Source organism: Drosophila guanche, unplaced genomic scaffold (genome assembly GCF_900245975.1).
Source record: "Drosophila guanche unplaced genomic scaffold, DGUA_6, whole genome shotgun sequence".
NCBI classification, from domain to species: domain Eukaryota; kingdom Metazoa; phylum Arthropoda; class Insecta; order Diptera; family Drosophilidae; genus Drosophila; species Drosophila guanche.
This window is the reverse complement of record NW_022995751.1, coordinates 305,434-333,401: the sequence shown is the minus strand read 5'-3', so window position 1 is coordinate 333,401 and position 27,968 is coordinate 305,434. Positions and strand designations below refer to the sequence as shown.

The 27,968-nt window shown below is 47.6% G+C and overlaps 2 protein-coding genes across 8 annotated transcripts in view; one reads left to right on the top strand and one right to left on the bottom strand.

The window, feature by feature from the left end:
- The window catches only part of LOC117587482, a 38,086-nt gene that overhangs the window by 4,613 nt on the left and 5,505 nt on the right, over positions 1-27,968 (top strand). For 4 of the 7 annotated variants that reach the window (XM_034278213.1, XM_034278218.1, XM_034278217.1 and 1 more), the window contains exons 1-2: positions 22,304-24,109; positions 27,091-27,279. In XM_034278213.1, coding sequence (XP_034134104.1) covers positions 22,304-24,109; positions 27,091-27,279 — 1,995 coding nt within the window. Of the gene's footprint in view, positions 1-31; positions 1,566-18,636; positions 18,838-21,955; positions 24,110-27,090; positions 27,280-27,968 lie in introns of those variants that run through there. The other 3 variants (XM_034278216.1, XM_034278219.1, XM_034278214.1) reach the window with 2 other exon arrangements.
- Positions 1,844-3,190, bottom strand: LOC117587502 (protein snakeskin). Its single transcript, XM_034278274.1, has 4 exons — positions 3,069-3,190; positions 2,893-2,964; positions 2,444-2,640; positions 1,844-2,384 (listed from the first exon to the last, which is right to left on the bottom strand). Exons 2-4 carry the CDS (start codon positions 2,941-2,943, stop codon positions 2,144-2,146), a joined length of 489 nt encoding a protein of 162 aa, XP_034134165.1. The 5' UTR covers positions 2,944-2,964; positions 3,069-3,190; the 3' UTR covers positions 1,844-2,143.

Genomic DNA, 27,968 nt, shown 5'->3' with positions numbered 1-27,968 from the left:
TAACTTTATTAACACTCTCTCTCTCTCTGTAGTGGGGCTTAAAGTCCACTGGCGTTGGGATGTATGCCACAAGGGAGACAAAGAGCGCGGCCAAGGCGCAGAAAAAGACCCAAAAGGTGTCCAAAAAGCAGCAGCAGAAGCAGCAACAGCAGAACGGCATCAAAATTGGGAGCACAACGAAGTCTCCGCCTAACGCCAAGACCCCAACACAAACGAACAGCACCACAACCAACAACAACAATAATAACATTGTGCCAAACAACAATAAAGATCCGCCAGCAGAATCGACAAACACAAGTCAGAAATTTCGGACACATTACGAGGCGGAACGAAGGGCCACAGTGACAGCCACAACGCTGCCATCACTGCCGGGATACGAGAATGTGGCCAAGATGGAGCGATCCAACAGTTTCTCGCTGCGGACAAAGCTCTCGAAGTTCATCAATCACCTGACGGGCAGCAAGGAGAACCTGTCGCGCTCCGAGGAGGATGCGGAATCAGGCCGCACGCCATTCACGTTCACGCGTAGCCGCTCCATGATCCTGATGCGTCGGCCCAACCGTCGGAGCTTCATTGAGCCACAGCTGGAGCAGCTGTCGGAGGAGACGGAAAAGTCCGGCGGGGATCTCACCTCACCGGCCTCTCCCCGCAAGACATCGGTGGCCGAAGAGTCGCCTGTTATGCTGCGGCGCGGGGAGGTGACCGGCTCAGTGCGGACGCCGACGCGTCGCCAGTCGGCGCATCCGATTACCTCCACGCCGCTGGATGAGGTGTCGTCGGTGTCGGTGCCCGCTGTGCAACGGAAGGCCTCCCTCATGTCCGACAATCCGCAGCTGAATTTCCAGAAGCGTCGCTCCAACACGCTCATCGCCTCCTTCAAGAGCACCTTCAGCGGTCTGGCCGGCGGCGGTGGCGGTGGCATCGCTGGCAGCGGTGGTGGAGCCAGCGAAAAGAAGGACAAGATGAACCCCAAGTGGAGCGCCTCGCTGCAGTCGCTGCAGGCCATCGACAATATGGTGTCCTATGCCAACATGTCCTTCATCGACTACGACAAATTCAACGGCTACGAGAAGCAGCTCGAGCGGCAGCAGTCGCTCATGAGCCTCGCGGAGCAGCCGCTGCCCGTTGCCACACAGTTGCCACTGCCTGCCACAGCCATGACACACTCGCACTCTCCCTCGCCCTCACTGCCCGTCCCCCTGGTCTCGCCCATGGATGAGACAGTGGCCAGGACGGTGGTGATGCGGCGCAACAAGCGGGGAAACAGCAGCAGCAGCACCTCCTTGGCGGCACGCACCAGCCTGGACACCGACTACGAGCACAATCTGGACAAGGTGCACAATGTCTATCGCGAGAGTCTCGATTCGCGCACCCTGGAGCTGCTGAATCTGCGTTCCCGCAACTCGTTCATCCAGGATCAGCCGCTGCTCTTCGATGCCCTCAATCTGGAGGATGGCTCTGTGGAGCGACGGTGTAAGCTCTGCTCCCAGCGTGTGGTCAGGAGCGGCAGCATGAAGCAGCAGCAACGTGACGCCGTGGACGGGCGGGGGAATCCAAAGAAACAGGTGAGCGAAACTCATGAATTGATTCATTGAATTTACCCCGGAAAAGCGTGATAGGAAGTGGGATTAATGTTTGTATTCTTGCTAATGTATTTCGTGGGATTCCGTGCCGTCATTGGGTGCCTTATCAATGCCTTGCAATGAGTATTATTCATTCGAAGAGTGTTTCTATGCCATTTTCCTGACATCTCTGGGAGTGGAAACCAGCAGAGGCCATATTTTCTCTGTTCCCCGAACCCTCCTAGAATCTTTCTGATTCTCCCAAGCAAAAACATTGAACATCCTTTGGCATGGACTTAACTATTTGTATTTGCCAGCTTCTTTGTTGTGTGGTGTACAGATTAATGCCGAATCGAACAAAATATAATAGAAAAAGTTAGAAAAAAGTTATAGCGACAAGGGACCCTTACGAACAACTGTACTTAACGGATAGCTACGGATAAATCGTAAATTGGATAATGGTTAGTGGATAATCGGCATATGATAAAAACTAGTTTGCACTTAAAGCGATCCTAAGGTTTATGGGGCTTATGTGTGGAAATGGTATTCGGCGACCCTGTTTGGGGTGGAGTCTGCTCCCATTACTGCGTGTAGTCGGTGTCGCCCTTGGAGTAATGGATGCAGGCCAGAACCGTGTCCAGCAGATAGAGTGCTCCCTCCAAGACGCACAGCGAGCCCATGGCAATGCCCACCTGTCGCTCAGAGTTGACGTACAGGAATCCCTCGTCGGACATGTAACCCTTCCAGTAGTGCAGTGCCACGCCGCCAACGGCTATCCACATGATGCATCCCACCACGTTCATGATGGTGTCGCAAAGTTCTCTGCAAATGAATAAAGGTGTTAGGGAAATGTTATAAAGCTGCCTCGAATGTGGACTTACCCCTTATGTTTGGTGGTGCCGAAGGCATAGGCAATCGTGTGGCATCCCGTGTAGATCAAGAATCCAACCATTACTCCAGAGGCAACAATTTCCGCATCGGCACTTTTCTCTTCGTTGAGATTCCAGGTGCCGCCAATGCCCAAGAACTCTCCGCCATCGCCCCAACGGTACAGGAAGAGGATCACCAGGTTGATGATCTACAAAAGAACGAAAGGATGTGCGATGAGGTCACTGTTTTAATGTCTTTGCATGATTCATGGCCATAGCCAATGGAGCGGAGTATCCAACGCTGCGTATGAGTAATATTACTAATACGCGCAGGGCGGGCACTTCTGCTGCTGCTGCTGATAAGCGACTCTTATCAGCAGGGGCTGTGGCTGTGGGGCTGTGTGGCTATTGCTCAACATTTTGGCCCTCGTTTGGGATTGAAGGGTACGGCGTAGACTCACCAGCTTTAGGGCCTTGATGAAAATAGAACCAATAGTCTCCACAGACACCATTCTGATGTTTCGTTTCGTTGGCTGAAAGGTAAATAAGAATCGTTTAAGGAATAGCGCTATATCTTGGGCTTTTCCTCAGATTTCTCTTTCTGAATTTGCAATCAATCTCTGGCCACCGCACTCACAATCTGTTGCTGTAATTTACACCCACAAACTGATTCGCACTCGCACTCGTGTTCGTATCGCTGTCGCTTGTCGACTGAATACTGGAACTTAAAAACTGGAACGGAACCCACAGCCGACAAAGAATTTGTGTAGCTTTTGCAATCTGCGGCGTACACACACAACAGCGAGATAAGATAAGATACGACAGGGGAACGATAACAAGTGCTGGGTGGCACGATAGCAGGTGCTCTACGATCCGAAGTGGGCTACTATTTGTTTGTGGAGGTGGTGCGCATGCGCTGCCCCTATCTTATCGGTGGCTCACTGTGGCTGGCCGCTTTACATTGCCGTTTAGGTGGGGCGTTGGTACTACATTAATCATGACGGGCCACAAAGCCACAAAGTTCTGTGGCAAAGAAAGGTCCGGAAGCGTCACCGATGAATGGTTAAATTTTGATGAGCCATGGGTCTGGAATTTATGTTGCTTCTAAAGAATGTGCCACTGTTCTTGACCTTGGGCATCGATTGTGTTGGCGCCCTTACCTGGATCTAACAACCGATTGAAATGCCCCACACACAAAGACTGCCCCACTGAAAGCAATCTGCATGTCAATTAGCCCGTCAACGCTGAACCCAACCCCAAGGGGCAATCGTGGAGAGTCGCTACAAACCAATTGAAGCAGGCAAGCAAATAATGCAAAGCATTGCGACAATTGTATGCCCTCCCGTTGCCCGCAACTACGATCTGTATATCAGTGACAGCAAAGGGTAAAGGGAGTGAGTTACTATTATTATTATATTGGGGAATACATTTACATAAATTTGTTAGTTTGCTGGTAGAAACTGTGGGAGCTCCACGAAATCCCCTGGCTTTTATCACGTGCTCGGAATTATGAGTTATATTTATAGATCATAAATATTGTATATCCAGTGGCAGCATCAAAACATGAAAAGTGACATCACACCTTGTCAAGACGTTTTTTTATAACCCGTCGTTAAGTGTCTCTTTCGTACACTACACTATAGTCATTTCACATATAAATATTTATGTACATATCTATTCACATACATACATATTTACATAGTTACGAGGTGTCTCTGCGGTTTATTCGAATATAGGAAGTGTAGAACGAAAGAGAAGCCCGATCTGTGCACAAGGCTTCCCATCTTGAATATGTTCAGAATGAAAAGAATGGCCCCATGTACTCTCTACATTTTTGAAAAATTATTCTAACTTTCAAGTCTTTGATTCTTATTTTGAGTGGGTAATTCTCCTTGCACATAATGTTTTGTTATATATCGCGAAGGCTGGTCCAACTTTCTCAGCTTAAGAACAGAATCATCACTCTTTTATTCCAGAGAAAATTCCTATAAATATAGTTCTATATCCAGAATATCCCTCTCCCTCACATTAAATTGACAAAGAAAATCAGGAATGGGAAAGGGAATGGTAAGCTGCTGTACTTGCAGTGGAATGCCACACCGAATCAAGGCCAAAGGTCGAAACGTTCTGTCTCTTTCGCCTACTTAGGCGCCGAGTGAAGTCTTTTCATTTTTGGAATCTGTATCCGCTGCGTTGCCGAGTCACTGCATGAGTCACTGTGCTGTGATCGTCAGAGAGGGGGAGCTGGGTGAGAACGAGGCAAGAACTGGAACCGGCATGCAACAGACGACAAACACAAACACAAACGCAGCAGCCAGAAATAATAAACGTCGCGTGCAGAGCAGTCGCTGTCGCAGCTGCGAAAGAGAGCAAGAGAGAGAGTGAGAGTTGGCCAGCTTTTGTCAGCCGATACGCAATCCACGAGTTTCATGCCAGCCAGATATTGATGGACACACGAATAACTGTGATTGTTGTTCCAGCTTAAAGCTACGAAAGTTTTGCTGTAATTTTTGTAATTTCTACCTACATTGTGCTCAAATGCTAATCACGAATGAGTGTACCTGCGCTGCTACCATTTTTGGAGAGCACTTAAGATGTCCATAAAAGTATGTCCCTGCCCGGCGTCAATGAGGTGTGACAGTGTCTCGAATTGGCGCGCAGACTTGGAGCTGCCCTGAGTCAGAGCCACAGCCCACAGCGGCAACCCTCGAGCACATGTTCTGCATAGACGGATGGTTGGTTGGCGCATCGATAGAGCTTTTCGATTTTGTTTTGATTACTGCCCACTCGATTCCGTTGGATCTTCTTCGTACACACACATACCCTCTCTCTTTCTCTTCCTCTCTCTCTGGAGGCAATCAATGCCGGCAATATGTGGATGGCAGGGGAGACGCTCGGCATAGGGGGGTTCCAGATTCCGGTCGTTGTTGCTTTTATGAATGAAAGTTTCGTTTGTTTACTTTTCGGTGCCTACGCTCTGCTCAGTGAGTGTGCGCATCGACTCACTCTCTCGGAGAGAGAAAGTGCACGACACGCAGTGAGAGAGAGAGCGTGAGTGATTGAGGGAGAGAGAAAGGTAGCAAAAAGTGTGAGCGAGAGACAGAGCAAGATGCTTATCATCAGACCCCAAAAGAGTTTCGCCAATTGAATAACTGTGCGGAGATTCCATCTTGGAATCCATTGATACGAGGGGAGCATTATTATATCAGCTTATTCCAAATAAAATGAGAACTTGTAGTAGACTTTATTTAATTTTCCCTTTTGCATCCGTTATGCCACAACATTTCCCACATGCACAAGTGTCGCTGGGTGGCTGGGTGGATGTATGCCCCTCTCTTTCGGTTGGGAGACTCGTCATCCTTATCAGGCGGCGCGAGTTGTCTCGGCTTTCGTTCCGCTTCTTGGCCTTTCGATTCGTCCTTTAAACGAACTGATGGCGCCAGAGTCGCGCCAGTTCGCTGCCAGCCGTCGCCCAGCGAACGACCCTTGGGAGAGGAGCAACATCCGCGTCCGCGTCCGCGTCCACGGTTCGGTTTCCGTTTTTGTTGAGCGCCATTCTGCGCTCCGTCTGCTCGTAGTGCCGTAGTGCCGTAGTGCCGTCGCGTGGTCTATTCGCTGGGGAGCTGACTAGCCAGGGTGCACTGTACCAGTGCACAGGTGCCGCTGCCGCTTGGATTCGCGAATGACTGTCAGACCTCGCAGACGAATAAACTAAACGCTCGGAGAATAAACAAATCAAATGGAATATGTCCGACATTCGGTGCAGCAGATGCGATGGCAAGCCAGAGCTCTGGCTCATGTGATTGTTTGTTGACCAAAGTGAGTTTTTCCGAAATCCTACAGGATTCGAGCGACTTAATACCATGGGAAGTGCAAGGACAGCAAAAGAAGGGACGACAGTCGCAAAACTAAAGTCGAATTTTGTTGACAAAAAGTGTGGAGTGTGGAGCTCTGCTTTAAAGTGGTGCATTTTTAAGGGAATTGTTTAGATGTTTCTTTTACTTTTAGGGAGTTAGAAAAGTTAGTGGTGGTTCCAGACATACGATTCTGTATGATTTTGGCATATAGCGATGGTAGAGGTAAATGTGGCAGAGGTTTTGCTTCGCAAGCAAATAAATAGATCCAGAAATCGCATGACAAATTTCTTAAAATGACCAAAAATAAATAACAATTAAATATGACTTCATTGTGAGAGTTTTTGTGTGCATTATGCTTGTTGAATTCCATTTTAGTTTTCTGTTTTCTGCCAACCAACCACAAATAAACCCTCAGGGCAGCTTTATTTGACTCAAAAGTAGTGGCTTAAGGAAATCTGCCTTACGACTTTATTTATTATGGCAATAAAATGTGAATTAAATGTTTATTTGTTTTGAGATTTACAAATTACTCAAGTAAATACTTTTGGGGTCAGTGGGCGGGCCAATTAGCAAAAACGTTTCAAAACCCGCAAAAATTCCTTTCGTTTCGCAACATTTCTGTTTCGTATTGTGGTTTTTCAGATTCATGAACCTTTTTCACCCCATACCAGGGATTCAGACACATGCCCTTTGGATGTTTCCGCCCACGCCAACGATTATGTTGCGTTCCTTGCATGTTTTCTCTCTTTCCAAGGAACTCGGAGCAGCGAATTTGTAGGGCAGATACCTTTGGCATATTTTCCTTTTTGGCGACAGAGATCTCTGCGAATATGTAATGCCAACAAATATTATTTTTGGGCATGTAGCACGCCGTGCAGTCTTCTATTGAAAACGAGAGCATTGCAGAATCTGCAGCAGGAGTGGGTGCCGTGTGGATGGCCTGTTCTTTGCTCTTAGAGCTCTCAAATATGCATAAACTAATTTCGGCTTATGCAACATTCTTTTCGGCACAGTGCCCCCGCGGCACATCAATGCGGCCACTGCCTTCTTCTGCTTCGTCCTGCCTCCTGCTGTAATATTCATTACCTAGCTGGCCCATATGTGCCCCGTGCCGTGTGCTGCCGCCTGCCATTTGGGCATCCTTACTCCCCCCATGAGCCGTTGAAGCATTTAAATGCTAATAAATTCAGTTTACGAGGCAGATCTGAGCCGGACAGCACGGTGGAGAGACAGGTCTCCTCCGATGACGTCCGTACTCGCTGCTCCGTGTGACGTCCGCGTTCCACGCCACGCCACTCCACTCCACTCCACTCCGAACCGCTGCAAAAAGAAGGTGCAAAGTCAGAGCGGAGCTTCGGCATCCAGGAATGCCCAGCCGAAGAAGTGGCCACGTCAAATGATTTATGGCTGCCAGGGTCCTATGTCTCCGTCTCCGTCTCCGTATATGGCTCTGAAGCTCTCCATCCGTTGGTCATCCGTTGTTTGAAGCGGGGAGGGTCAGAACACAAACACAAAATAGCTTGAGGAATTTACGGATGCGTTATGTGCCGGCTGTGGCTGGTGAATATTTGGTGGATGCCACAACAGTGCGTCATAAATCAATTTTAATGTGAAAAATATGGCCGCATGTTTCTTCGGGATATTTTTCATAAGCAAACAACAACAGAATTCCTTGGCCATTCGTTGGGGGAGGACACCACATGTGACACCTTGAATCTATTTAGGAATTCCCATATTTATCCATCGATTATGAGGGTCTTTTTCCCAGATTTGAATATCTTTTGGTTGTGTGTGTTTTCTTGGAACATAATACTCGATTGTTATATGTCATTTGCCCCTCTGCTTTAAGGCTCCATTAGTCCTTAAATTAAAGAGAATTACCTGAATATTTAAATTTCCTTTCATGAAATGTGGGCCTCTGTTTAATGGCAGGTAATAACTGAAATTCCTCCGCCTGCTCCTCACTCTCCTCCTCTGAAATTCTTTTAAGTATTAAACGTGCGTTCAAATTTGTTTTGAATGTAAGTTTTAAGACCTTAAAATTATCTCTGTTTATTTATGGGGCGGAATTCCCTCTAAGGATAACGGCCAGCGACGAACAGAACTTTGTGTAAAACTTTACGACGAATCTTACGGAGCCAGGGGATGCCTTTTTGAACAGTTTCATTTCTGTTCTTGATACCCAGTAATTGGTGTGTGCTGGGAGGTGCTTCCATCTGTAGCTAGGTTTATTTAAGGCTACAATTTACACATTTAAAAGTGGGTAATAGAGGATCCAGAGGGTATGCTAGAACTGCTACAGAAATAGATAATAAAGCTAATCTTTTGAAGAGCGTCTCAAAAGCAGAATTTCCGCAGAGAAAATATGAAAATTATCATCACTTTTGCATCTCTCTTGTGTCTATAGAATCAACCATATTTGAAATTGTTTTGCTGGTGCTGTTCTGCCAAGAGGCTTTAAAATATTTCACATTCCTGGCAGGCATGCCGGAGACAGTAGGAAAGAAAGGACATACCTTTTGCACACGTTTAAACTCTCTCGGAAGTTGGGGTAACTTCCCACAACATTCAAGAGATAGATTAAAGCTTATAGGGCATCCATTTCATGTTCACATTAAAGTATGTCCCTCGCAATTCTTTGAAGGAGAAAAGTACCACAGCACCACAGGAGGAGCAGGAGAAAGACGCACAATGGGTGTGTGGATACGCAGGGGAAGACGGTAGAGAAGGCGTTGGTGGAGTGCTGAAAAACCAATTTTGGTCATTATCAGAGACGATAAATCAAAGTCCTTGCAATTAGCGGCGAAGGTAGAAGTCCATTTTAAAATTAATTAAAACTGAAAAGCAAATCCGCAAAACGAACCGCACGCAAAACCGCACGAACACCGGAACAGCAGATGAGAATTGAACGATGGATGGGTATCCGGTGAACATGGGATAAGGACACAAGTGGACACAGATGGACACAGATGGACACATGGCAAAGTCATCTGCGTGACTGGCAAAGTGGCAAGGATTATGGACAGACCAGCAGCAGTAGCAGACGAGCCATGAACGGATCTGATTGCTGCTGCTGCTGACAGATTGAGAGACAAGAGGGAATGGAAGACCATGAGGTCTCCTTCATTTACAACACATAAATTGTCAGAGCGAATGAATGAATGAATGAATGAATGTTCATTTCGAGTCATTCAATTATCGAATGGCACCACCGTAAACTCCCGCTGCTCCCTTCGTCGATTATCTTCCATTTATAATGGTTCAGTTCTGTTCTGGGGATCTGGGGATCTAGTTTTAATCAATCAATAAATTACGTTGAGCCTGCTCTCCACAGGCTGGGTGCGTCAGGGGCATAGATTTCGTGTCCGTTGAATGCGAAGTGATTTATGCAGGTATTGGGACGTCGCCGCCACTCTCCGGTAATTACTGCCGCCGCCGCCGCCAGTTCTTTCCAGTTCATTCCAATCCAATCCGATCCTGTCCATGCCGGTGTGTTGTTGGTGGTGCGGTCTGTTGGTGTCTGTTAATTTGATTTGTGTCATGGGTGCGGCATGGGGCGATGCAGGTTCGGTTCGCCAAGGGCTTTTTGCCAGGTGCGTGGAGGTGTGGCCACCGCTGGACAATGGACACTGATTACGCTTTGTCTCGCTCTTTGGGTGTTGCATAGTTTGAGGCATCGGAAAGAATCCTAAATCCTGCCATATCTAACGCTCCCTAACACAAAAAGGTACGATTTTATCTTGTGGAAATGTGTGAGAAAATACGGGTCATACTTTCACTTTCCTTTCGTTTTGAAATTTCAGGGAAATTTCTACCCAAAAAAAAGGAGCTTCTGGTCGTTCCATTTTTTGCTGTTTTGAAAGGAAAACTCTCTCTCTCTCTCTCTCTCTGGTAGGATATCACGATTCAGCCCTCAATTAGCATTCCCTGAAATCCGATAATGTCTGCCAGTGGGCCAGTGGGGGCCCAGCGTCAACAAGTCGCGGCACTAATTAGCATTAGATGTGGATCAAGGATCAACCAGCAGAAGAAGCAGCGCAGAGGCATCTACAAATTTAATATTCGAACGAGAGGAGCGTATGAAATGTCTGCTGGTCGGTTGCTCTGCCGGTCATTTGGGGTTTTTCAAGGCACATTGAATGCTCAAGCTCCATGCAACATTCCCTGCTGTTGCCGCGAGGAGTTGGCAAGGCCACGCCTGCACCCTAAGGCCTGCCGCCTGCTGTCTGTCGTCTGGCGTCTGGGTCCCGTATTGGGGTCAGCTCAATATGGGGGACAGCCCTTGAACCACGTCTCGAGAGAGAGAGTGAGTGAGAGGAGCAGCAGAGTATTCGACAGCTCCTGCTGCGCGCTCGTTGCTTATCAAATTTATTTAGCAAATGGACTTCGAGGCAGCTTTTCCTTTGTTCTAAATGTTTGCTTTGAAACGGAAACTGAATTTGAGTGGCGGCATATCTCCGAGGTCTGTGCTCCGTGCCCCGTTTTTGCGGCCAGACAAGAAGGGATACCCACAAATGTCCAGCCAACAACAGCCCACACCGCCCCTCAAAGAGAGGGCGCCGAGATGCGTCATTTTCTGCTCACTTAATGAAACGACGCGTCCCCAGAAATACCCAGAGAAAATCCCCTCTGCTGTTTGACTTGGCACGCAAGCAATTCTGTGAAAAGTTTAACTATTGTGTTATGGAACGAACAACTTCCGGAATATACACTGGAAAAGACACGCACACCAAAGGCAGATCCTAAGCTTCGGGCAGATATTTCCATTTAGATGCTATCTATGCTAGTTTCTTTCAGTGTACTTACCGCACACATATCTAGTTTTTGATGAGAGCCCTCAATGTTTGTGGGCCGCCTCCCGGTTGATCCTTTCATCTGGCAATTCTCAGATTGTTGTAAATAATTGCCAGCACTTGAGAGCCGGTCCCTTGCTTCCTTCCCTATCCGGCAGGACCTTGAAAAAGACGGGGTGAAAGAGTGAAAAGGAAAGGTTGGATGTCTGCTGGCCGCCACAGAGGCTCAGGCTTTGAGGCTGCGGCAGTGACTGGCTGTGGCTGTGGCTGTGGCTGTGGCATGTGTCGCCATTAACACAGTTGTGTGCTCGGAGGGACCTCCGAAACGGAAACCGACAAAGCTCACAGCTCTCTTCTTGGTGGAGCTCCACAAATGGAAATAATGGAATAATGCAAATCAAATGTTAAACTGCTGGCAAAAGGAAATAAAGAGCAATTTGCTTGAATAAATATTTAGAAGAGTGTGCTCTCAAGGAGGATGTGAATGTGGACAATGCCAGCAAGTCAATGGATGTATGGGGAGAGCATGGTAATTCCAAGGACTGCCTGCCACATCCGCTCTGCCATCCGTTAATTGCGACCACACGCACACACCACACACAGCCACAAAGTAAGAGAGGAAGAGAATGACAATGACAATTACAATTGATTAATCCTGGCAAAAAGCACTCGACACAGCACAGAAGAGGAACACACACAAACGAGAATGTCATTAAAAGTTTCCAAAATATTGTCAAGTGCCCAAAGACGAAACTCAAACATACTTCACGAGACTCCAAATATTTATGTGTGTGTGCTTTATGCTTGTGTCCTTCAAAGTAGGACACAAGCAGCTCCCAGGGGGTTCTTGTTCCATTGTTATTAAATTAAATACTTGTAGAAAACAATTGGTAGCCATTTATTGGACACTACGACCAAGGGTTACCCGTTAGTTGGTAGCTAAAAAGAGACTTTGAAGAGAGGCTCTTTTTGTAGGCATATTCCGTTGACATATCCCTAATTGTTTGCCATTACAAAACACTCTCTGGCCTCATAATTCGAATAACCGCAGATGTTAATTGGTTGCGACATTCAACTGATAGCTGGACAAATCGAATAAATTTCAATTTTCTACCCCCTTGCAGGCAGTGCAATGTTCCGCTTAGCGGCAGAGCCACCATCCACATCCTGTGGAGTCCAATCGATAATCATGCCTCCTGCTTTGGGTTCGTCATCCGAATGAGGAACTTTGTGATTTCATAACCTTATATACATCATGCATGAGGCGGCAGGAATTTGCCATTAATTAGTCTGCAGGTGTTGTGGGCCAGCAGGGACATGTGGCTGGTGTGGGTGGCAGGTAGTCTGCTCATAAAAATTGGCAAACAAAGGCAACTTTTTCGCCGAAGGACGAGCCGTGGAGCAGCCAGGACTGTGCGTGAGAGCAAGTGTGTGTGTGGCGTGGCGTGGCGTGGCATGGCGCAGGGTTCGAGGCACGATTTACGTAAATTTTTATTACAATAATAACGCCGAATGGCGGGAACGACCCTCCACCGACAGCGCGAAATATACTTAATGAAAGAAAACCACAGCGATCGATTTGTGTATTGGCTAGGTCTTTCAGCGCCCATCTCCCATCATCACCCCGTGGGGGCTGAGGAGGTCATTGGGTAGGGAATGCACGACGAACCCTAATGATGACACATTCAAACTGGAGGCAGGCCTGCGCCTCTCTCCACCACCCGCGCCTGGCCGTGGAACCGGTTGTCGGAGCATTTCCCAAATGACGTAAGAAGTTGCGAAAGGACGACACCTCGCCAAAAAAAAGAAAAAAACTGTGGCACGGATCAATAATCGATGTGTAAAAAGTCGGTTAATGTGAATGTGTCTATGCCTATTACGCTGGCTGTGTGTTTCTGTGTGTGCCTGCGGAATGGAAGCACCTCATTAGGAGTGCTAAAAAGATTCACTTGCTCCTGTGGGGGGTACTCGTAGCTTGTGAATAGAACTCAAAAACCATTAAAATCATTAAAATAAACTTCATTTTTCATACATTACATGAGCTGCTTCTTGTTGAGAGATTTTCTAGACAAACAACTCTTGAAGAAACCTTTTAGAATTAATTGCACAACTTTCTTTCAACTTTCCAACATTCGCCCTTAAATGTGGCCAACGAAAATCGGCTTAAATGCCAATTAAAGACATCTGCAAGCATAAGCTGATCCTTGACATGAAAAAGCAGCGTCCTCTAAAGGCAGTAAGCTCATTAGATGGTGGTCTCTCCTGCACAACTTTGTGTTTATTTCTTACACATTGTATCCTTATGACTGCAAAAGCCTCCACTTGGTTTAGCCACAGGCTTACCGTTTGTGCGCTCCGCAGGTGCGAATTAGACACGAAATTTATGGTGAAATCATTTGATTTGTGAGTATTTTGGGAAACTTTGAGTTTGCACATAATTCATTAAGTCCCCGCCTGTCCTTCATCCTGCGTCCTGCGTTTGCGTGTGTGTGCTGTCAAAGCCAGCAGCGAAAACTAAATGCGGCCTAAGCCCCTAGCAAGTTTTCGGGCCTGTCTGTCTGTCAGTCTTTCTATCTGTCACATGTGGATGCGAGTGAGTGTGTGTGTGTCAATGTACGTGTCAAATGTGAATCCCAGTTCGTGAATCCCAGTTTGGGCCGTGGACAGCAATCACTGAGTCATTCCGGGCCGTGTCCAGGTTACAGAAGAGGAGGATGCCAGAAGGATGGCATGGAATTAATTTGATATATCGAAGGGGCTTTGACTGCTCCCCCGGATGCGATGTGATGGGATGGATGGGATTGAGGGGATGACTGATGCCACATTGTAGAGCGGCAGCAATGACAAGAGATGAACTCAAAAATGTGCCATTTCGGAAGCCAGGTTTTGGCTGGGGACAATTCTTGTGAATGTCATTGCCATTTACGTAGGTATTTTGTAGTCTCCTCCTTCTCCTGCTCGTCGGGAAATGGCGTTTATGTGTTTGCGTGTCAGCTCTCGGTTCCATGTCTCCCTGTGGCTGTGGGAGTGGCACTGGTAGTGGCATCAGTGCTGGGCATGTTGCATGTTCACCTGACATGGGACAGACATTAGCAACAATGTCCCCCCTCCGTAAACGTATTCCTTGCAAAATTGAATTGTGTTGAATTTGCTTTTGCAACAAAGTATTAGGCAAACAACTGCAAGTGCAGGGCGACTCACACGAATACATGTTTCGGCTTTCGTGTTTGGAGTTCCCTCTGGTTAGCAGCCATTAACCTGTTCATTTTCTCGTGTATGTAGCCAGAATATTCAGGAAGGAAAAGAACAAGTTTGCATCGAGTCCATCTGTAAGCTGCGTCACGGAATGATCCTTCGTTGCATCGATTAAGCTTAAATCCAAATTCTGTGTACCAACTGTTGCTGAAGTTTCTCCTCTATCCCTCTGCTTAAACACCGCTAAATGGCACACAGTATACCCGGAAAATCGTGTTTATTCCCAAAATTAGCAACTGAAACGTAATAGCACTCTCCATAGGGGAAATTAATGCCAAAAGATAGTTATCCTCGCGTGGGAACCACGCCATACGCGAGGGTCTGCCCTTACCTGAAAGGATTGCAACATTTGCAGCACACGCAGAGGCAGGTATCAGTGTGTGTGGGGCACAGGCAAACATTTGTCAGAGGGCTGGCTGCCTGCTGCCCCGCCACAACAATCGACAACGTCAGCAGATTAAATGGAATGTGGAACGTTGAATGGAAAATGAAGAATGAAGTCAGACAGCACTTGTGCCGCTGTGCCAGTTTCTGGACCTTCCGTTCGACCAGGCGCACGCTCGTCCTTATGGCTTATCAAACGCCCATCAAAATGGCTCCTGTGGTACGCAGGAGCCAGAACGGGACGTGGTGTTGCTGAGAGAGTGGCAGATGCCACGTGTCAGGCTATTTAGCATGGAAATTCGCTTTGTAGCGACTACTATAACCGGGACACAATGCTGCATAGTGACCCGGCCCGCTACGACCCCATTCACAGGTTACATAAAGACTTCAAGGTAACCCCAACAACAGAACGGCGGAGACGGCAGCAAACAGAACACGCAAACGGAGCATTTAAATCGATTTCACCCGCGAGTTGAGAGAACTTCAAAGCAGTCGTCCATCGAGGCAGCACGCGCAGTGGTTTATGCCACCAGCAAAATACTTGGGGAAACGGGCACATAGCCACTGCAAATTTATCTGACTCTGTTTTTCTGCACTTAATTTATAGAGCTTCAATCCAGTTACAAGCGGCCAGAACATGGCCGCAGCTAGAGCTAGGTACTTGCCTGGGCTGTGGAGCTCCTCCTTGCCGAGGTGCATGTACTGGAAATGAGGTCCTTTCGCTACATTTTGCAAATAAAAAGCGGCCCAGTTGTGGGGAAATAACATCGATTAAACGAAACGAGCAATAGGAATATGAACTCGGTTCTGCAACTCTTCAATGCATTTGGATGGTGGCCAAGATATCAAATATTCCAGCGGGTACTTGAATGAAAAATAAAAGTTTTAGATATTCTGTGACATCATTGCCGTGAGCCCCCACGGGGCAGAGTACAAACTCTGACAAACTTTTGATTTGCCAAATATTTTGTTGGGGTTTAAACAAGTTAAATTATATATTTAAACAATTCTTATCGATTGAGGACACCAATTCCATTACCAGTCTGTGCTCGCAATGTTGCTTTAAAGCCTGAACGTGCCAGTGCCATGGAAAATATGAATGTTTGCCCGAAATTTCAACTCTCTTTCTAACCCATTTTCAGGCCACATGCCATAGTCCCGCCATGGCCATGGGGGGTTCATTCAATTGCCAAACGATTATCTCCGGCCTCATCAAACACATTGGCATTGCCAGAGCAATGGCAGAGCATCACTGACATCGGATCCGAGTTCCGTCTGACGTCGAGGATGCGGCCTGCCTGCAAATGAGCATCGCCGCTGCCTTGTTTGCGGTTCGCCTGTAGATATCGAGGCGGGGGGAATTTGTATGCCGTCGGGCGTACTCAATCTTTGCTCTTTTGTGGGGTCTGTGGGGCCGACGGTGTGTTCACTCGACTGGATATCTAGCGATGGAGTGGGGTATCCGCATCCAGTTGGTGAGTGGGTAGCGATACCGCAAACTATTTCAGGTGCCTAATCGCCCCTTCTGACAGTTCTGAAAACAGTTTTCACTCGAATGGGGTCCTGGGCCCCTACGCATCCATGCCCCATACCCCACAGAAACTGCACCAGAGTGAAAGCCAAAGCTGTAGCCAAGTGCCGAATCTGGCAAACAAACAGCCGCATTGTCATTGAAATGTTGGCCGGACTTTTTGTCTCTCAGTTCCTTTTTGTAGGTGGGGTTGGCTTTATCGTAGTTTTTTTTTTTCGAGAATTCTATTTCCCTTTTTTTCGGGGGCGGTGTTCACTCCCTAGTGCTTTTGCTCCATCAGAACCTATGTTGCTGTCATCAGTGGCCCCACACAGATCCCATAGTAAGGGCTTCCATCCCAGTTTCGGAGGCACATCGGGAACTATAAATCAACAAATTTGACAGCGAAATGTGCAAAGTGGTAAACAAAAGCTGGCATCGGAAGCAGTTGCAGCCAAGGACAATGTAGGCAGAAGGACTACTCCACTGCCACTGCCACTGCTGGCTGCCCAAATAGATTGCACAAGGGTATTATTCGACTATTCGGCTTTCCAGCTCACTCTCTCCATCTCACTCTGACTGTGGCTGCTGGGCCTGTGCCTGCGTCGGTGTCTGCCCGAAGACCATTATTGGTGGTAATCAAGCGTGATTAATTGAATTGAAATTGAATTTTTGTTTTGTTTTGCATAACATGCTGCTGCCGTACTGCCCAAATGGTTATTCCTTGGGCGGATAGGACATGAGGAATGTGGAGTGTGGAATGTGGGTCAGGTACCGGAAAACAGCCAACGGGTCGAGTGTTTTTAAAGCACTCACATTTGTAAATTTCTACCCATCAACCAACCTGCACATACACTCGGGCGATACCTTCATGGATTTTGCTGTTTGTGCATGCCTGAAAGGGCGATGGATGACTCTGAGGGGAAATCTAATACTGATTGAATGTACGCGTAGTGCTCGTATTCCTAATTAACACATTCATTACCATGACTACCACCAAGGGAGAGAGAGAGAGTCAGAGCAGATCAATGAATCTCTAATTGAGCATTGCATTCATTGCCTTCTCTTCACGTCATAAACACACTCCATTCAAAAGTCAGATAAAAGCATTTTACACCAGTCAACAAATGTGTGGAGTATGCAGAACAAGAGTTAAAACTACGCGAGAGTCTCAGGCGATGTGCAAGCAGCCTGTTAGCAGAGTGTATGTATGTGTGTGCTTATTCTCTATTACAATTAACGGCAACTTGTTTTTGTCGATTTGTTGTGGCTGTCGTGCTTTCTCGTCTCATTCGTTGCACCGTTAAGTTACTTTGCCAAACATGAACCCGCTTGCATTCGACGCTCGCTACGCAGTGCACAAAATCTCATCTAGCTGATCGCATTCACTGATAAGTTAGGGTCTGCTTAAGCGGGAGGGCAGAGGCCTGGCACACAATCACACAGAGCTTGATGGTCCGTTGAATTTCTTAATGAATTGAAAAGTCCGTAAGTAAATAAAGTTTGCTTGCTAGAATAACTTCGGAGTACAGGAGTACTTCTGCCATAACGATTCCCCATAAACCAACTTCAAGTATGCACCAGTTAAGAACATTCTCGAAATTGAAATTAAATTTTTAACTGTGGTGGCAGTTGGTCTACGAATTAAAACGCTGTGTTTACATGTCCTTCCTTCTTGCGAGGTGTACCATAAAATCCAACACGCAGCTCCGTCGCCAGCTGTTCTAAACGGTTTTTTCCACCTTGAATTCCCATTAAACATTGAGTAATTTTTCCAAGAAGAGGGTGGGTTGCCCTACTGATAGCTCTCATTAATTCCATTTGACTCGAAAGAACAGGAAATTAGTAGAAAGGCGTGAGGTTTGAGTTTTCATGGAATTAAGAAGGAATATATAATCACTCCATGTTTCACCTCTCTGTACATAAATAAGCAGGCAGATCTCAATAAAAATGAATATATTACATACAATACAGACGTAAAAATAACCCAAACTAACCCAATGTTCTGTTTTCTCTGTTTCTTTGCAGGTAACTTTTCAAATCCAAATGAAATATTGCACCAGAGTCTCTTGTGAAGGGGCATTAAGGGGGTTTATTGCCAGCAATAAACTCATTTGCGTACCCCCCAGAAATCCAAAGGAGACTCTTGTCTCTGCTGGATGCTTCCTTCGTCGGGTTCTGTGCACTACCCATCTCTCGTGTACTTTCGAATAGGTCCCTCTCCGTATCCGTATCCGTATCCGTATCTGTGTCCGTGTCCCTCTCCGTTTGTATTTATGTAAGTTTATGTGTGTATCCGTGTCGTAGGCTGTGCCGTGAACCGGGAAAGCCAGCAAACAGGCAACAAACGAAAAACAAAGAACCACAAAGAATAAAAAACAAAACCAAGAGGCAACCAAATTGCAAAAAATAAATGTGCGGCGGGTGGCGGCTGGAGCAGGAGCAGACGCAGACGCAGCCGCACCAACAGTCCCGACCAGACAAAAGAAAGAGGACTCGGAAAAAGAAGAGAAAAGCCAGAAGGTCGAAACCGCATTCTCATTCGCAATCGCAGTCAGAACCGCAATCGGAAACGAAGAGGAGCTCCCATTAGGGAATCAACGCGAGGTAAGTACTGTACAGGTGGCAATCGATGCCACGAGGGAGAGTGGTGTGGCGTGTATCGTGTGGAGTGGCGCCCCCAAAGACAATATTATGATGGATGTTTTCCCTATCGGTATTGTTTCACTTGCAGGCGGGCATGGCCACCGCATGCTCAGCTCTTCAGTTCTGTTTTTGTTTCGCCTTAGGGGCTTTTTGGTGCAGAGACAAAACGCAAAAGTTGACAGACCCCTTTGCATAAATCAGAGCCCGAGTCCCCAGATATCGAGTCCCAGCCCACCCGCACCCGATTTTCACTTTAAAAATCAATTCTGGCCCAATGTGTCGCCAGCCCAAAAGATTAAACTTCAGCTTTGACACGGGACCGATGAGGTGGCGGTTGACTTCTGCTGGGGCCTCAGCTGTCTGTCTGTCTGTCTCTCTGTCTGTCTGTTGGGGTATCTGGTATGGGCTTATCGATCAAACTCCTGGTGCAAGTTGGCCCCCGGATGCGGTTTGTCCCCTTGCTGCTCCTTCTACCGCACACAAGGAAAGTTGTGCTGCGCCTTTGATTGCTCAGCAAAATGTTACATTACCACATAAAAAGTGGGGGCACCACGAAGTTCAGTTCCAGTCTATATATAGTAGAGTCTTACACTGCACTGTTGGTACTTCATTTGTGTTGCTGCCGTAGGGCTGCTGGTCAACAGCTCGTATAAATCCTGCCACCCATTAATCGCCCGCGAACATCGCTCCACCCAAAAGGTGTAGCATTCCCTCAGGGTCCTGCTTAGCAGAGGGAGAAGGAGGCATGCCTGAGAGTCTATTGCTAGGCCAATTTGTATGTCCTCCACGTCTCACGACTGCGTCAGCATGGACTCTGTGACTCTGTCGCTGCAAATGGCACTGGCAGAGGCAGAGGCACAGGCACAGGCTGTGTGGCTCTTGGCTCTGGTTTCGGTTCTGGTTCTGGTTCTCTGCCTCTTATGCTGATGACATCATAACCATAAAAATTAAATTTTTGCTGCTCTGACAGGCAGCGGAAACGACGGCGCTTCACTGTCCATTGCTGGCTGTTGTTGCTGTTGTTTTGGTTGTTGTGGTGGTGCTGGCGGTGGCGTTGGAGGACGGATTTCGCAGCTCCACTGAAATCGAAAAGCGCCTTGAACCCGCTCCAGTCTGGACCCACATCCGGACGAGCAAGCGAGACAGCACGAGCGACGTTTTGGTTTGAGTTTGGGTTGAATATAAAATTTAATCGCAAGACACACATTTAATTTAATTTAATGAAGGAGAACAACATGCACGCGCTCGCTTATCTTGGATTCTGCCGTGATTCCCTGCGAAGCACACTTCTCCCTCACGGGACAGCACCAGCAGCTCCCTGCCCGTCCCCAGCATAGAATATTTAAATTGCTGGAAAATAGGTTACAATTATGCAACGTGAAGGAGAATGCTTTTGGTGTCAAGTCTCTGCTCTGGGCTTTTTCTTTTTTAGGTTTTAGGCGTCCCCCCAGAGGGGAATAGGTTTAGGTTGTAATAAGACTCTTATGAATACTGCCACCTTTCTTCGGATTGAATATCTTTCTTTGAGTTATGAAATTTCACTCCAATTAATGGAATACCGAGGGGCTTTTGCTCCCCGATTAGCACCAGGATGTGGGAGGCGGGGGCTCAATCAATTGGCCAATATGCCGCCAGCCACAAACCCGGACTTTAATAAAGACCAGCCCCAAAATACGGCGGCTTGCCTCCGCCTCGAGCCTAATTATACATTACGTTGGTCTAGGCCCAGGCAGACGGGGCACGTCGCGTGCCCGTGAGGCGTCCAAGCGTGTGCAATGATTTATGTTATGTGCAGCAGCAGCCGGGGGGCAGCCAACCAGCCTATCAACTTCCTCGTAGGAGCATGTTTGCCTACAACAGCCCTCCCGTATCCTTATCCGTATCCGAATGTATTCGTATTTATGGCAAAATCTCCCGTAATATTAATAACAATAAAGCTGTCCGAGCCACTTTATGGCGAAGTTTGCGTTGCCTCAAAAAGAGTCCCCAAAGGATTGCTAAAAGTGCTTCAACCATGAGTTCTCGTTTTGCTAATCTTTTCGTGACCTTAACAATAAGATATTTGACATGTGCGAGGAATGAGAGAGCTACTCCGTAACTCGAAAGCAGAATTATGCGCTCCTTGGCTTATTCGAAATGTTTGTTTTTCCCCATTTTTTATGGCATTTGCATTTCTCGAGGAAGATGAGATTGGACATGAACACAGACAGATGCACCTATGCATAAGATGGGTATTAGAAGCCAGAGAGATTGATGTTCCATAGATAAGTATTTCGTACGACCGATTCGTGCCGCTTTTGCCATTTTTCATCAGCTTCATCAGCTGTGGCTGCAGCTTTTAAATCTTTTTGAGCGGAGCACAACCAGTTGGTATGGTGGTTTAGCCTCCCCTTCGTTTAGCCAATGGGTTGGACATCCAAAATATATGCACATTCATTAAACTTTTCATATTCCCATCGATTGGCATTCAGATTGGCAAAATTATGCTAAAATTCGTGTCTCGCCCTTCATTTGCAATGCTGACACGTTTCCCCAATGTGCCCATAAAAAACCAAAAACTTTTCATTTCCCATACAAAGCCCAAGCAAAAACAACAACAAAAAAGAAGAAATATGTTTAGAAAAACTAATCCCAAAATCGGAAATGGGAAAAAAGTTGATGGAAATTTGGCAGCGATGGAAACGTTAATTAAATTTATGGAATTTAGATTCATTTTGTCTGAAGAGTGCTTCAATCGGTAGTTATTGGATAGGGAATTCTCGGTGGGTATCAACAGCATGAAAAGGCAATGCAGATTTGTGCATAAATGGCACTGAGAGGATTGAATAGAATGGCAATCAGGAATACTTAATTTAATCTAAATTCTAGTGCTTTCAATTGGAGTGTAGTTAAGAGTGCTATTTTTGGAGGATTTAATACATCCATTTAACAAAATTCATTGGGATTTACAGAGAAAAAGGAGAGTTTTCCATTGATATGTTGAAGGGGTGCCGCCGCCGCCACATCAAAACTCTCACCTTTAAAAGAAAAACTGCAAATATTAAACACTTTCCGATTGATTTCTGACTTCTTTTTGCAGCAAACCAACGAACAACTAAATAATAGAATAAGCAATAGCAACCTTCTACTTGTAAAGGATACAGCATATAATATATTAAGAACGCTTTAGAGGATACCTAGAATAAGGTTTTACGAAATACGAAAAACGAAAAACGAAGACATGTAATGTGTGTTTCGTTGGGGAAAATCAACGCTTCATAAATTACGATTTAGTAAATAGACAAATTTAAGAACCAACAACAACAACAACGAGCATCTCGGGTGTTTTATAACCCGCTACACAGCCACAAGGATACAGGAATACAAGGATACACGGGTAGGAGAAGACTCCAAGACCCACCAAACAACACGGCAAAGTGCGGCCGTAATGGGTGGTGGCTTTGCTGGGCCACCAATTACATTAGCAACCAGCAACCAGAGCCCGGCCTTAGCCAGCGACAAAAACAACAAGGAGAAGGAGCAACATCAAACATATCCACGGACGCAGATAGAAGCGAAGGCAGGGAGAACGGCGAGCAGGTCCTCAACGGTCGCTCCAATGCACGAGAAACTCCTGGAGCAGGAGGAGACGCGCAAAGAAAAGACTGAACGGGCAACAAGTCTGCTGGGTGGCAAGGTCAAGGAGAAGCCGCCCAAGGACAAGCCACCAAAGCAATCGAAATTCGCGGAGCGCCTGCGACGCTCCTTCCGCCGTGGCGACCATCGCTCGCTGGAAATCAAGCGACAGGAGCCCACGCCGGACGAGCTACGGGCCAAGAGCCGTGCCACACCACCGCTGCCGCTGCCGCTGCCGCTAGCGTCGGAGAACAACAATCTGATTGCTGGCAGATCCCCCTCAGCCTTTGCCCTCAGTCAGCTGCATCTGCCCGGTGTGGGCTTGGGCGGACACATCAATCCCGCTCTGCTGCTGGACAGCCCCGACGAGTGCACGCCCCCCGAGTACGCGTATCGGCATCTGAGCAGCGTCGCCACCACCAACTCGAGCACCTCCCTGGAGAGCAACTGCGAGCTGGGAGAGCTTAGCGGCTCCCAGACGAGCGTCTTCTACTGGGCCTGTGGCCAGCAGGCGACCAACGCATCCATGGGCGGAGAGGTGAGCACGGCCAACGGTGGTGCGGCAGCAGGATCGCAGCAGGAAGCACAGGAGCGTGCCAAGCGGCGCCTGGAGACACAGAGCAGCAATCGTAGTGACCAGCAGCCGGTGTCCATTACGACGACCACATCATCGGCCCCAGCCAGCGGCAGTCGGAGCTGCAGCCTCACCAGCGAGAGCAGCTCCGTGCGGCTCACACGACTCCAGAATTTCCTCTTCAAGAGCAGCAACGAGAGCTCGAGGAGCTGTCAGGGGCACTCGAATGAGGGCTTCACGGCCTCCTCGCACAACTCCTCCTCGGGGGAGTGGGAGCAGCTGGGCGCCCACGGACCACTGTCCAGCAGCAGCGGCGTGGGCTTCCACGGTGGCTCCTTCCCGGAGGAGAGCACCCCCGATGAGACCGATGCCACGGACGCGGGCAGCACGCTGCCGGTGGAGAGCGGAGAGGCGGGTGGCGGCTACTACCAGTACACGTTGACCTCGCCGAACAATCCCTTCCTGCCGGAGATCACGGCCCGCACCTACCACAGCACCTACGAGGACGATGGCTTGGAGCAGATGGAGGAGCTGCAGCTGGATGGCAATGTGACGTCAGTGAAGTACAATGCCAGTGCCGCTGGCACGCGGTCTGCCCAGCTGCCGACGCCCGCCTACAGTCGCGCTGGATCCCAGGAGTCTACGCACAGCGAGAGCGGCGTCAGTTGCCCTCCGGGACCGAGTCCCAGCCCAGCCTCCAGCTCCTCCTCGACGCCCGGACGGCACAGGCGCAAACTCTTCAGCCTGAATTCGCCCACGCGGCTGCTGCACCATGCGCCCGCCGCCCAGCCCACGCCGACAGCCTCCCCGCCCTCCAGCGCCCAGCAGGAGAGCAGCGGCCGCTTCCATTCTGGCAGTCTGGTGCGGAGTCTGAATCCCTTCCTGCCCACCGCCTCCTCGCCCAAGCGTGGCTCGCCCCTCAAGCAATCTGCCGTCACCTCGCCGGGCGCCGTGACCCCGGACCTGGGCACCAAGCGGGAGGAGTTCCTGCGCGCCACCATGAAGATCTGCCTGGTGGTGTCGCCGCCCAGCAGCAAGCTGCAGGTGAGTGTAGGCGAAGGCCCTGCGCCAGCAAGGAGGCTCCCCAGAGCAAATGTTTACTCTAAGAAATGAGAATAAACAGATTTTATCCGGCGCACCCCCCGCCGATTGGTGTATTTTCGTTTTATTTTATTTCGTTTTTCCTCTGTTTTCTCGTGAGTTGTGCTTCGTTTTGGTTTTTATTTAATTTTACAATTTCCAAAGAACAGCCCAAATTTATTGCAAATTTAAAGCCCTACTTTTGGCATTTTCTGTCTCGAATAAGTTGAGATTTGTGATTGGTTGACTTCATAGTTTGTTTGCATTACAAATGAATCCATTAATAGATTGATAAGTGAATCCATTATTCACTGGAAATGAATCTACATGAATATCTACAGCAATCTGGGGGCTGAATGTACAACAAAAAGTAATATTAAATGGAATTCGTTTTGTCAACGGCTTTAATGCTCGAATGGAATTGCAATAAGCGACTGACTGCTCTGACGACCACGCATAACATACATATGATAATAAATGCGAGTTGTGAACTGCAGATGTACATATTTATTATGTATGTATTTATGTTACCCATACGCAGCGTGAACCTGAACGCGAACGCATGAAAGACCCCGCATGAATATCTGTATGTCTGTCTGTCTGTCTGTCTGTCTGTCTGTCTGGCGGCATTCAATTGTCGTCCGGAGGACATTTAGGGGCATTAGCGCAAATGCAGTCAAGCAGTAAATTGCATCAACGATTTGTCCACTTAGTTCCCCGCTGCCCCCAAGGACACCACCCACACACGACAAAGCAGCTAGTGAAAAGAAGACACAGATTCAGACTTACACCAAGGCTCGACTCGGCTTGCTTGTTCATTCAGATTTTCAATGGACGTGTCAACGTTCCATCACGGAATCTTGTAGCAGCAGCATCTCGTCGGTTTGTGGAATCATTTGTATCAAATCCTCGGCTCCGCCTTTGTACAAAGACTTTTTATTCAGCGATTTTCCTGCACGTTTATGGCAGAATTTAATCCTATTAGTACTTGTTTAAGTGAATAGCGGAGGTTCCTCCAAGCTATCGTTAGCTGTGGGTACCTATTTATGTGTGTCTTACTGCACTGCCAAGATTTAGTCTGTGTTTAAAATAAGCTTCTGCTTTTGATTACCATTTGCTGGTTGATTTAAGAGCGAATTCTCTACTCTGTATACTTGATTACTTCCTTTGCCAAAAGTTCGAGGCATAAGAATAACTATTTTTAAACACACTTTTCGTGAATTAAAATTACGAAAATTACCGGCATAGTTTAAACAAATCATTGATGCCATTGTGCTTAAAACTATTTTCCCATTGAAAAGCTTAAAAAAGAATAGTTCCAATTGCATTTAACGCTCCGTGAAGCACCTTTCTGCTGGCCCTGCGGTAGGCAAATCTTAAAACTGAACCCAGAGGTCCTTGCGGACCCATGCCTTGGGGTGTTTGCACTGGCAGCGAGTCGTGTTTGCCTGTAAGGCCCAAAGTGATTTTTGCTGTTGTGCGTGTCGTGGGCGACCCCCTGACCCCTTTGCGTTTCGTCGTGGACTTTACACGGAAATGCCGTGGTCAAGATGCTGCTGCTGCGGCGGCGGCGGTAAAAGCGGAGCTGGCGAATGGCTTGAAGGCTTTAAGGGTGTAAATTCTTGTCCTAATTTAGAGTAAATACATTCTTGGCCCACAAAGTGTCCTGCTTTCCGCACAGAAATTATGAAATTATGATTTGAGCAAACAATACTAAAACGAGAACAAAAGAGAGACCAAACCAGAATCCCCGCTTGACAAGGCCATAGGCGGGGACACCTCCTCTGTACCTCCTCCGAGAACAGTGGGGAAAAAGGGAGAAGACTCTCCCGTGCCTGCACAGATCCAAGATACCCCTCAGTGGGAGAGCGACAATTCACGATAAAACAGGAAAACAAAAACCATAAACCAGAGTAAAGGGCAAGAGGCGACGCTCGAAATGGCCAAAAGCAGAAAATGTGAATTATTGTCGTCAGACGAGAATGTATCGGAACGGCACGCGCATCCTTGAACATCCCTCTTGCTGGTTGGGTGGGTGTCCCTCGGCAGGGGCGAGTGTCCCTCCGCTTCAAGTGAAAACAGAGAGCTAGAAATTTGCGAGTGCTCTCCATTTCCATTGGGATCGGTGGGAACGTTATATTACTTGGCTGTTGCACAGCCAGTAATGATTTTATGTGCTGCTCTGCCCTGTCTGCCCCCTGTGGTCGATGCCATTCCATAGATGTACAAGGATTTTGCTCAAGAGTGGCACTGAAATGTGTAAATCACTGCCGAGTCCTTGACTACGGGACTCAGAGGCGGCATTGACTTTGCCACTGACACTGAAGGCGGAGGGGTGCGGTCTCTTGACTGATGTAATCTCAGTGCATTAGGCGAGGACAGGACACAGGACACAGGACAGGAAGTCTTCTAGGACACGTCTAGAGCCCTTGGCCCTGCTGGCACAATCTTTTTGTTCTCGATGCATCTCGCTCGTGCCCTTTTGGGGCACTGCCGACTGACGACTGCCGACTGCTGCCAGCAATTTATTTTTCCGGCAAGCAGCACCCCAGGGGCATTAGATGCTCGCTCGTATAATAAGCGCGAAATACTCTGTAAATCCAATAAGGGTTCACCGCCCTTTGAATGCACTTCTCCAGAGATTGCTCCACATATAATATCAACAGCAGGAATTCTGATATGTATAGCTGGGAATATTATTATTACTTCACAGGAATTTCATTTCATTTAATGCATCGGCATGCCGATTGTAGCATTTTATTTCCCGCTTTTATTTCCATTTTTATTTGAATTTATGATGTGAATAATTCCCATTGAAACACTCTCATGTACGAGTATGCATAATAAAAATCTCTCGACAATGCTCTCGCATCCCATATTCAATTATCAATAACTGAGTGTAACGCCTGATTGATTACACAACGCTTTTAATTTCCATTTTGCAGCTTAAATCGAAAAGCCTCACGCACTTGGATGGCCTCGATACGGTGGTGGCCTGCCAGCACGGGCCCGGAGGGACTGCAGCGACTACCTCGATTGTCCAAACGGCTGCCACACCTGGCGTGTCCTCTGGGCATCAGCACCAACAGGCGGCAGCAACGACACCAACGGCGCTTGGCCGGCAGCCTCATGCGGTAAGTGAGACTAGAAAGCGATGCCCCACCCATCCTTTGTAGTGTGTGTGTGTGTAGTCCTTTGGCTGCCGACGGGCTTTCCGCGAAGCATTATCCATAGTGATGCGCCTTTGATGCGTTTTTCATTTGTTAATGCATTTTGGTTTCAGTTTGAGTTTGACTGCCACTGCTTCCGCCATTATTGCTGTTACTCTAAATACTAGTTTTACCTCTTGACTATATTCTGTATCCCTTACTATCTTATCTGTCTGTCTGTTTCATCTACTCCAAATGGAGAGCTGCAAGGGTATTCCATGCTTCGTTCTTCCAACTTTTGTATTGGCTTTTGTATGCATTGAAAAAAGCCTTGTTCTTTTCGCTGTCAGGAAGTACGTGACTTGCCTATGATTTGCAGAAGAACTTCTTCCTTCTGGTATCATTTAAAACTTTTTTTTAGCTCGGCCAGCAGTTTAGTTCCCACTGACAGCAGCAGCACAGTTGCCATATTTGTCGAGATCCTCTTGGGCTCTTGCGCGGAATCGATGCAATTTTCGCCTGGCAAGTAAAGCCAATAAAACTTGTCGTGGATTAGGAAAGCCATTAAATTGGTAGTGGAAATTGCTAGCTGGTGTAGGGTTCGGGCAAGGGTATGCTGTCATGAAGATTAGGGCAACTAACTGGAGGATTTTTAACAAACAGAGCCATAAAAT